The sequence below is a fragment of the Notolepis coatsorum genome (assembly GCF_963971535.1).
Source record: "Notolepis coatsorum genome assembly, chromosome: 1".
NCBI lineage: Eukaryota > Metazoa > Chordata > Actinopteri > Aulopiformes > Paralepididae > Notolepis > Notolepis coatsorum.
Genome location: NC_140165.1, coordinates 160147627 through 160159647, shown reverse-complemented (window position 1 = coordinate 160159647; position 12021 = coordinate 160147627). Strand labels below are relative to the sequence as shown.

The window sequence follows — 12021 nt, the reverse complement described above, 5'->3', positions numbered from 1 at the left end:
CACAAAGCTGTTTAATCAAATCACCAGCCAGTATTTCAGTTATTCTGGTTGCTGTGTGATCTGAGGGGGATTTGCTTTTGTTTGCCTTCATCACTTAAGTCATACATTATTTTATTATGTATGCATCAGAGAGAGAGAATGGCTTCTTGCCACTGAGTGAGGACTTGGTTGCTTTTTCTCGTTGTAACATAGATTTAACAATAATTCTGCTTGCAGCTTGATATGATGATTTCATTCCATTTATTTTTGTGGTTCTTAGCACAACATTTTGAGGAAAGGTTGCATTAAAATAACTGTTTTGTTTCGTAGTGGCGTTTCAAATTGCCACCCTTCACAAGAACTACAGTTTCTTTCTTGGCATATTAGTCACATTGGTTTGGTGCTGGGACTCAGGATGAATGCATATTTTTCAGTCCATTCACCTTTGAATTGCAGTCGACTTTTCTTTTACTGACCATCTTTGAACATGCCATATTTTTCTGCTGGCTGCCTCTGCCTGCTGGCGAAACTAGGCTAATAGCTACATTTATCTCACGGAGATAAAACTGGGAGCGAGGCTACTGTAGATAATAATAATAATAATAGATTCTATTTGTAATGCGCTTTACAGTTGCGGGGCAAATCTGAAAGCGCTAGATGCGCTGTCAACTCTGCTCTGACTCGGACTGTTTAAGACCCGCCCTACTCTGCATCTGATTCGCAGACTGTGGGTGAGGGGGGAAAACGCTGACGGGATGCTGAATGTGATTGGACCAGAGCAGAGTACACAGACAGTGTGGCAGTGCAGCCGGACATGCAGAGCACTGCTCGCAGAGGAGATAGCGAGGGAGATGCATTTGCCTTCCACTTTACTTGGTATCACTCAGGAATCACGTTTCAACCAAGTCACTAACGTAACGTTGCTGACATGAGCCTGCGCTATGGTAGCCTACAAGTGATAAAATAAATAAAACGTCCAACTCTCGCGCAAACAGTTGCGCGCGGGCCGCATTAACACTAAACATTGATGTCAAGTAGGGGGCCGCAAAATATCATCCTGCGGGCCGCAATTGGCCCGCGGGCCGCGAGTTTGAGACCCCTGGTCTAGCGCGTCAAAGCAAGAGCTTAGTAAACTCCAGCTCACTCAAAATAGAGCTGCCCGACTCACTCTTCACTGCTCTATAAGGAATAGTGTGGAGGGAATGCATGCTAGACTGTCGTGGATGAGGGTGGAAGAGAGACTAGCATGCAGTTTGATTAGGTTTTTAAAGAACATTTGTACCTTGGGTAAACCCACTCAATTGTATTCTATGCTTTTATCCACCAATGATAGACATGACCATAATACCAAACATGCTTCAAGTAGTCGCTTCACCCTACCTCTGCCTAGAACCAACGCTCTAAAGAAAACGGCAATGTATAGAGCCATAACATATTGGAATAGGATCCCATTACATATTATACGGACGGAAAACAAGGACAGTTTCAAAAAGAAACTTAAAGGAGCCATAATCCGGAAGGAAATTAATATATGTCATGCATGAGTGTAGCTGCAGCCATGTTATCCAAAACTTCTTCTGTTTACTTTGTGTGTTTTTTTTCTTTTTAAAGGTATGGTGAAATTGATGTTTTAGTAACATTGATGAGCATTCTGAAAGCAATTCTTAAAAAGATTCACTTTTAAAAACAATCTTAAATTGTATTTAACACTGTAAAGTATTTTGTTTTGTTTTTTTGTTTTCTGTTTCTTTGCTTGCATGTAATTTTAGCCATATTAATAGTTAGTTTCATTGTGCATTGTGTGTTGAGTACTGACTTTTAATAATTCTGTTTTGCAATAATAATACTCTACTTATTATCCTGTTGCCATTCTTAACATACTCTACTTATAATCCTGTTGTCATCCTTATCATACTCTACTTATTATCCTGTTGTCATCCTTATCATAGTCTACTTATCATCCTGTTGTCATCCGTATCATACTCTACTTATCATCCTGTTGTCATCCTTATCATACTCTAGTTATCATCCTGTTGTCATCCATATCATACTCTACTTATCATCCTGTTGTCATCCTTATCATACTCTAGTTATCATCCTGTTGTCCGCCTCATCATACTCTACTTATCATCCTGTTGTCATCCTTACTCTACTTCCCTCAACATTTGAAAGTTCTGTACTTTATCCAGACCTTAATTCCTTGACCGTATTTGGTGATTTGGTAGGCGTTTAACTCATTCCCCGCCAACAACGAGTTTACTCATTATTGGGCGCCATGTGTTGAACGCCAACAACGAGTAAACTCGTTATTTGTTCCTTTTTTTTAATATTCTATTCAATGTCACAGACCTGTATGTTGCCGTTAAAAGGCATACTGGGACCCCAAGGGTGCAGTACCGGCCAGATCCGGCTAGGTGGCAGTATCGAGAGTGCAGTAAACCCTGTTCCAGACCATGTGTTACATTTAAATCCCTCCGGGCGCTAAATTTAGACGGAGCTGAGTAAATCGCTTCATCCGACCACTTCTAAACGTCATATCATTCATATCGATCCAGCTGATCAGCGTCTGTAGTATTTAACAAGAAAGCCGTTACTGGCCATCAAAGCATAAAAAAATAGTAGCGTGTCCAGGCAAGAAACGCCAAAACTTATAGTAGAATACACGTAGCGCCCTATAAACCAGCTTTTCAGGAATAATCCCGGATCACTCCTAAACTATACTTATATTCACCACGGGATAACGCGCGAACGTATGCATGAAAAAAAATTCTCTTTTTTGCATGTTCGACGGAAGAAAGTCACTGTCAAATGACTATAGTATTGTCTCCATAGCTATAATATAGAATATAGTTATAGCTCTACAAACAAGGTGACGCACTCCTATCTTTAAAGCGTGGCATAGCTAGAATGGGACCAGGCTAATCCCTGGCGCTGAATGAGTTAATGATGTTTATTACATGGCGTTTTAACATTCGCGAAAATGCTTGATTGTAATTGGTCAATAGCGCTCGGTTGCCCGTAGCAGCGGTCAGTTATTTTTCGATAACTGACCGCTGTCAGGGGCAACCGAGCAATAATGACCGCTGTTCGCAGCCGGAGCAATCAAGCATTTAGATCGCAGTCATGAAAGCTTCTCAGCATATGCACAGCTGCACTCATCAGTGCAAGCTGCCGGCGATGACAGCGCGGAGCCACAGAACAGAACAACTGCGTCTGCATTTGATCTCGTCTTGTCGATGGTGTAAAATGAATTAGGTATATTGTTAGTAAGTTAGCCATGTAATAAGCGGAATAATGTATAGCTATACTCGGTTATTGTCGCAAAATAATTGACCTTCACTGCGTTTAGAACACCTCTGCGAGGCGCCTCTGTATTCTAAACTCTGTGTCGGTCAATTATTTTGCGACAATGACCTCGTAGCTATACATTATCCCTTACATAATACATCTGACAACTAGTAAATAGCTGTTAACTGAGCCATAGCTGAAGAGAACTATCCACAACAACAAATATCACAACATGCCAAATGATAGTATGTCTAAAACTACACAAAAATAAGCCGTTTGACCTAGAAATTACCATCATCATTCTTCAGACTTTTTAGGGCCTTTCAGGGCCTCAAAAAGAATCATTGATGTTTGCTAAATTAACCCCTTTAGACCTACAACACCTGCTAATAATGCCTTATATAGCCTGTATATACAAACAAATGTGTTTCCCGGTTTCAATGGGTTAATCAAATGTACATGGAGCAGCATGTGTCGAGCTGAAGGTGGTGACCTCTGACCTGTAGCTGCGATGACGATGTCGGCCAGCCTGGTGAGGTCTCTCAGCTGTTCTCTAGGTGTACATCTGTGGGCGATGGTCACCGTGGCGTCACCTGGACGGTCAAGAGAGCGTAAACACAGGTCAGTGAGATGAGAATGATGATTCAGCGATCCACTGTCACTCACACCACAAATATAATCATACCTTAACTCATTCATGGCCACGCCCTTTTCCTCATCTGCACTGACTAGCGCCAGCTTTTCTTGACCGTTTTCACGATATTTCACGATCTTTGCGGATCTATTGTATATTCTATATTATAGCAATGGAGACAATAGTATGGCTCATTTGACAAACACTATAGTCCAACATGTAAAAAAGCGTTCGTTTCTACACACTGTAGTTTGTAGTTTATTACACGCCCATTTCCGAAAGAATCCAGTATTTTTCCATAGATCGCGAGATAGGACGCATTATGCAATAAGCCCGAATCGTTCTGGTTGATTCCCTAAAACCCCAAATCAAAGGTATATAACATGTACCTTCACAAAATCATCAAGGGGGGGTAGTCTTACCCTGAAAATCTGATAGTTAGAAAAAAACTCGTTTAGGACCGGTAAAGTAAGCCACTGTGATCGTTACAGAAACATGTTTCAGGTTCGGTAAAATAGACATAGGGGGTCCTTACCTTAGCCAGGAGGTACTCCAAAAAGAATAATTCCAATGATCCCGGCGATCACGATTACTCGTTTATATGTAATTACATGTGTTTTAGGGACACATAGGTTTGAGGCGAGCAGATCTGCTAGCGATTGCTTTGCAGGAGCTCCTCCCCCTCAGAGCGAGTCTTGATAGTCCATTTCATTCAATGTCTCTCCTGTCCTGTTCCCTTTCTATCAGAATTCAAAATGTAGGCGATACTGCCACCTGGTGAGATTCGATCTGCATTGCAATTCCAACGTAGGCAAATGAGCCAGGGACGGCTAGAATGATCCGGATGATGGTTTAGAATGGGGATCAGAGGAAAAAGATCAAAGGATCTAAAAACATATTATTACGTGTTTGGCGCTCAAGCGTTGGTGGTGAAACACGTAATATTACGTGTTTGGCCATCAAAGAGTTAAAGGAACACGCCAACATTATGGGAAATGCGTTTACCGTCTTCCCCAGAGTCAGACAAGTAGATATATACCAATTTCCTCCCTGTGCGTTCAGTAGAAAGCTATCCAGATGCATGCTAGCCTAGCTTAGCACAGATGAATGGAAGCGAATACGGACCAGCTAGCCTAGCTGTTGGCTGTTAGTTTTAAACTAGGCTAGCTGATCTGTATGTGCTTCCATTAATTTGTGCTAGGCTAGCTTGCAGGCTACAGTCTCAGGGAGGGATCCACAAAGGGTTTGCACAGCTTTTTCCGACGCAAAGCCGGTGCAAATAACTCTGAAACACAGTTTGCTATACACAAAGGACACGCAACGGGTGAAATGAGGTGGTAACTGCGTTCAGTCAGCATTGCGTCCGGTGCAATTAGCGCATATTTAAATGAGGTAATTATGGGTGGAACATGTCCCCTTTCTATGCAAATTAGCCTTGTCCAAAGCCGCTCCCAATCCACAAAGCCCGGCGCAAATTGCACCGAGCAGTTAACGCCACACAACTACACAGACATGGTGGTAACTAAGTGCAAAGCCCTAAGCGCTATAAAGTGGTATCATGCCAGCGTCACTGCCAGCGTCACAGGTGATCATGGCAGCAGTAATTGTTGCCAGACGCAGGCATCGTAATGCCAGGCGTGCCCATGAAAGAATATTTCGAAGGAGAATATCACCTTTTTTATTTAATTGAGACCGAAATCATCCGGAGACACATGGTTGCCAGCTCAAGCAATCCTTTATCTACTGGATGAAATCAAGGATGATATTGAGCCAGCCACCCAGAGATCCCATGCAATCGTATTTATTGTAGTGGCCGCTTGTACATTTATTATTTAAATATTGTTATTTAACGTTGTCGGCTTTCCCAATGTTGTCGGCGTTATTGATTGATTGATTTAGATTTTGCATCATGATGCAACTTTTATTTGCTACTTGTTTTTATTATGTATTCATTATATAAAGCACTTATGAACTGCAATCCTTGTATGAAAGGTGCTATATAAATACGTTTATTATTATTATTATCATTATTGACTCACGTTCCAATTGTACCATTACATTGTACATTGTATGATAATGCAGGCTATTATCCTAACTAAACATTAAATACAACTTGCTCACTCAAAATATTCGTTAATTATAAAATATCTTCACTGGCACAGTGCTTAATTCGGTTTAAAGATTCAGCACTATGGACAGGTGTGCTCCAAATAATTTATAATTTATAATGTATGTGTCCATGTTATTCAGCAGTAGGCTATTATGAGCAAACAAAATTTGTTAGATTGGACATTTTGATTAATTATTTCAAGCGGAGAATTGAGAAATTCGGCAGTACTGATATATGAAGTTATTTCAGGACACAGCCTATATTGAATAACATGACAAATGAGTATGAGTGAACAAAGCAATGAGTGCTTGAGAGGTTAGTCACCTTACTAAAAATGCTTCAGATATTTGCATGAATAGAACAATTAGATTGGACATTTGATTACGTATGTCATCATGCACAAGCACAATACAACGGACATAAATAAAGAAACCTGTAGGAGCCATTTCATTTGATTTAATAGTTTTGACTAAATAGCGCCGCCACTGGTCGCCTCGTAAAATGGCACCATGGTTCTCCTATTAATTACGGCACAGCTGTGTGTAAACGCACGCCAGACGAGAAACAGTTTTTCAACCGCTCGCTTGCTACACACACACACAGCGCAGATTGAATGAATGAAAGACTGAAAAGAAAGACTTTGCTTAGAATCATTATGAGTTTATTTGAAACCCTTTTGCTGCGCCTGTTTGTTTTGAAACCTTTTTAGTACAAGTCTGGAGCCTGTTTTGTTTCATTTGTTTGCCCCGTTATTATTTGAAACTTTACGCAACTCCTTCCATAAAACTCAACCGGTTCGAACCCATCGGATGCAACTATCAACAACATCAAACAGTGAGTAACAAGACAGCCCAAGTCAATGTGGTGTGAGCGCGTTGAAGACGTATCCTGGCTTAGATAGGCAAATTGAGCCTACATTCAAGTTGAAAAACTCTCTGATACGGACACAATGAATGGAATTTGATGGATCAAAAGGATCTAATGGATGTGTCACGCTATTGAGAACAATGGAATGTGCAATACAATTGGATAAATGAACGGGAAAGATGCGCATTTAAAATGGTATCAAACGGATCTAATGGTGTGTCACGCTATTGAAAACAATGGACTGTGCAATATGATTGAATAAATGAACGCGAAAGACGCGCATTTAAAATGGTATCAAACGGATCTACTGGATGTGTCACGCTATTGAAAACAATGGACTGTGCAATATGATTGAATAAATGAACGCGAAAGACGCGCATTTCAAAATGGAATTGGAGGATGTGTGATGCTATTAAAGGCAATACAATGTGCGATATCATATGGACATATGGACGCCAAAGACGCGCATTTCAAAATAGAATTGGAGGATCAAAGTATCTAATGGATGTGTGATTCTATTAAAGATCATGCAATGTGCGATATCATGTGGATAAATGAACGCCAAAGACGCGCATTTAAAGTGGATTTGAAGGAATATATGTCGTCATCAAATAAACCTGTGCACCGTTATAAATAGATAAATAGATGCTGCTTAACGATGTCTGGACAAGATAAAGAGGAATTGGGCCATTCTGATGCAGCTGCTGTGATTGTGACTGAAGGTTCTGATGCAGCTGCTGTGACTGTGACTGAAGTTACCACCGTTCACACTTCTGACACAAATGTTAACTTGCCTGTGGTTGAGCCAAAGAGACAAGTGAAACCCACGCAACGGGCACTTGAGGCTAATTATACAAAACAATGTAATCGAAGAAAAGCTAAACTTGGACAACTCACAAGCAAAAGAAATGAGCCACAAGCACTTATGGTTGATTACAGAAATGTTGAATTGGTTAAACAAGAATACAATGAATTTAATTCTAAAACAAATGACTTCAAATCACTTCACAAAACAGTACAGCAGCTGTTATCAGAAGAGGAAGCGGCAGAAGAACAAGATCAGTGGTACATGCCGAAGTTCAAAATCATATGTGAATTTCATGATAAGGTTATAGAATGGATAAATAATGCCCCTGCAGCTATGGCACAAAAGCCACCAGAAGTGACACCAGCAGTGACACCAGCACAAAGTGTGAAATCATTTGGCAATAATTCAGTTGGCATGAAATCCACTTCAAGCACCGCAGCATTAAGACAGGTAGAGGCCGAAAGAGCCAATCTAGCCACACGTTCTGCTTATCTCAAGCAAAGACAAGCATTTGAATTTCAGGAGGCACAGCTCAAAGCAAGAAAGGAAGCATTTGAATTAGAAGTGGAAATTGCAGCTGCTGATGCCATGTTAAAGGTTCTGGATGTTACTAAACATGTAGACACCAGGCTTGATGTTAACCCCTTAATCCACATCAATCCACTTTATTTTGACTCAATGCGATCCTTACCAGTGGACAGCCAGAAGGTTAATCATGGATTGGATGATGAAGAGGAAGATGATGACTATGAAGAGGATGATGAGGCTGAAGAGAATGATGATGATGATGATGATGGTGATGATGATGATGATGATGATGATGATGATGATGAATTTGAAGGAGCAGCTTCCCATCCACCACTGAGACGAAGGTCTCAACATGCCCCTAGTGGCCAATTACGGCAGCCACAGAAACAAATGGCTCAGCAGCCTACAAGGTCACGAATGCCTGTTGCTCACCAACAACCCCAACAGCCTAACCCAAACTTTGGCTTGCAGGATGGTGCTCAGGTTAATGTTCAACCAGGCGGAGCCATGATGGACATTTTGAGAAAACAAAATGAAATCACAGAAATGTTAATTCAAGAACAGAGGTTCTCACTCTTGCCTTCTAGAGAGATTCCTGTTTTTAAAGGTGATCCATTAAGTTATGTCTCTTTCATTAGTACATTTGAACATTGTATAGAAAGCAAGACAAGTAACAACAGAGATCGACTGCTCTTTCTTGAACAATTTACAGATGGAGAACCAAAGGCAATTGTGAGAAGCTGCCTTCACATGGATTCCCAAAAAGGCTATGTGAAAGCAAAACGGCTGCTACGCAAACATTTTGGAAATGAGGTTTTCATTGCTGCTGCCTATCAGGAACAAATTCTGAATTGGGATGCAATCCGATCGGAAGATGGTAAAGCCTTACACAAATACTCACTCTTCTTGAGAACATGCTGCAATGCTATGAGCAATAATGAAATTCTGCAAGACATGAACAATCCTACACACTTGAAATCTGTCTTGTCAAAACTGCCATTCAAGCACAGAGAGAGGTGGAGGACAGTAGCATATGGTTACTATGAGCGTACACACAGAAGAGCTAAGTTCCCACAACTTGTAAATTTCATTGAAAGGCAAGCAAACATTGCCATTGATCCCCTCTTTGGAGAAATACAAGACACAAAACCGAAAGAAAAGAGGACAATCCCTTCTCCCCGAAATAGTAATTTGAAATACATACCAGTTTCATCATACACTAAGAGCAGTTTTGCGACAGTAACAGAATCCTCAGAACCACCAAGCACAAGCAGCTCTGCAGCCGTGCAACAGAAAACATGTTTCTTTTGCAAAGAAAACCACAGCACAGACCTGTGCAAGACATTGGATAAGAAAATACACAAAGACAAAGTTGAGTTCTTTAAAGTAAATGGTTTATGTTTTGGTTGTGTGACTCAGGGTCACATGAGTAAGGACTGTGAAAGACGTGTGACTTGTAAAATATGTACAAAGAAGCATCCTACTGTGTTGCACATTGAATTTAAAAAAGATACAAGTCAAACTAGTCCAAGCACCGATAGCATGTCAGTGGGCAGTGCATTAGTCACCATGAAAAGGCCTATCCATACTGGGGCCGGTGACCAACAGAAACTGTCAATTGTTCCTGTGCAAGTCAAGTTGTTGAATTCTAACCAGGTACTTCAAACGTACGCTTTCCTTGATCCAGGAAGCACTGGAACCTTCTGTACTGAAGCTTTAAGGAAGCAACTGAATGCTAAGGCGACACCAACTCGAATCCTACTTCGTACTCTAGGACAAGAAAGGGTCATAAGTATTAACCGAATCAATGGGCTGGAAGTGTCAAGTCTTGAAGGAGATGATTTCCTAAAACTGCCACCACTCTATACTCAAACAGAAATTCCTGTAACCAAGCAACAAATTCCCACTCAGGATGATGTGCAAGAATGGAACTACCTAAAAGAGGTTAAGTTGCCATATATTGATGCAGATATTGGACTCCTGATTGGTAATGATGCAGCTAAGTTTATGGAACCGTGGGCAGTAATTAATAGCAAGGGTAATGGGCCCTATGCTGTAAAGACAAGACTTGGATGGGTGGTTAGTGGGCTTCTACACAAACCCACAATAAGCCATAAGCAGCCAACCCATATTTCCGGCAATCGCATATCAATAATACATTTGAATGACCTCATGATCCAAAAAGGGAAATTCAAGAAAGATGTGGAGTTTCACAAAAGAAGGACTCACCATGGAGTACGCCACCCAAAGAAACGCAGACTGCGTGTAATCATGGCAAAGGCAAGAGACGCCCCCTTGAAACGGGTTACAACACCCAGAATGGAACTTACTGCTGCAGTACTAGCAGTGAAAGTGAACAGGAATGTGGATGAAGATACATTCAGAACCCAAGTGAACACCAAGATCAACCCTGCAGACCATGTGTCCCGAGGTCTTACAGCTGATGCATTTTTAAAGTGTGAAAACTGGAAGAAGGGACCGGATTTCCTACAGGAAAAGGAAGAGACATGGCCTAACTTACCTGCTGATCTCACCCCCATACCAGCCGACGATCCGGAAGTCAAAAGAGAGAAGGTTACAGTCAATACCATTCAGATGACAGATCAAGATCCTACTAGCACTCTCATACACCACTACTCAAGTTTCTACAAATTGAAAAGAGCTGTAGCATGGATGCTGTATTTGAGAACTCACCTTTTGCAGTTGAGTAGAAAAAGGAAAGATCTGATGCAAATTCAAGAACCAGACACAGACAAACAAAGACAGACAATTGAAGTAGAGATGAAAAAATTCAAAAACGCTGTAAAGGCATACAACCTCTCTCTGGATGAACTGGACACTTCAGAGATGGCCGTTGTTCAATTCTGTCAAAACCAAGGATTTCAAGAGGAAATCAAAACATTGCAGAAAGGAAGTTTGAACGTGCAGAAACACAGTTCAATCTACAAGCTTGATCCCAAACTTGAAAACGAAATATTAAGAGTGGGTGGGAGATTAAGCAGAGCAGCCATGCCAGAAGATGCAAAGCACCCTGCCATCCTCCCAAAGGACCATCATGTGTCAAAGCTCGTTCTTAGAAAGATCCATAAGGAAGTAGGACACAGTGGGAGAAACCACATGCTCTCCTCACTGAGACAAAAGTATTGGATTCCTTGTGCCAACTCATTGGCAAGAAAGATTATTTCTGAATGTGTGACATGTCGACGTCTCAATGGATCTGTCGGAGAACAGAAGATGGCAGACCTGCCAAGAGATAGAATAACACCTGACCTACCTCTTATGAATGTACATCAAAAATGGAACCGCATCCGCAGGAACTTTGAAAAGGAAGACATTGTGATCATAGCTGACACGAATGCACCAAGAGGATCCTGGATGTTGGCTAGAGTCCTGGAAACAATGCCAGACTCAAGAGGACTTGTGAGAAGTGTGCGTCTTCAGACAAAAACCAGTGTACTTGAAAGGCCCATCAGCAAGATTTGCCTGCTGGTGCCAAACTCAAATTAGGTACTGAAGATTCAAACAGGCCTATACATCATGCCTGTTTCCCACCTCACAAGTATTTATTTTGTTTTGAACATTTTGTATGGCTCCAGCAGTTTTTTGATTTTGTATTGTTATTAGAGCCTGCCCATAACAATAGGGGCCGGTTATGTAGGAGCCATTTCATTTGATTTAATAGTTTTGACTAAATAGCGCCGCCACTGGTCGCCTCGTAAAATGGCACCATGGTTCTCCTATTAATTACGGCACAGCTGTGTGTAAACGCACGCCAGACGAGAAACAGTTTTTCAACCGCTCGCTTGC

The 12021-nt window shown here is 41.3% G+C and overlaps 1 protein-coding gene across 1 annotated transcript in view; it reads right to left on the bottom strand.

Moving 5' to 3' along the window:
• Positions 1-12021, bottom strand: part of LOC311243778 (bifunctional methylenetetrahydrofolate dehydrogenase/cyclohydrolase 2, mitochondrial-like) — a 181389-nt gene that overhangs the window by 15986 nt on the left and 153382 nt on the right. The window contains exon 6 of the mRNA XM_084333121.1: positions 3768-3860. Coding sequence (XP_084189247.1) covers positions 3768-3860 — 93 coding nt within the window. The remainder of the gene's footprint in view (positions 1-3767; positions 3861-12021) is intronic.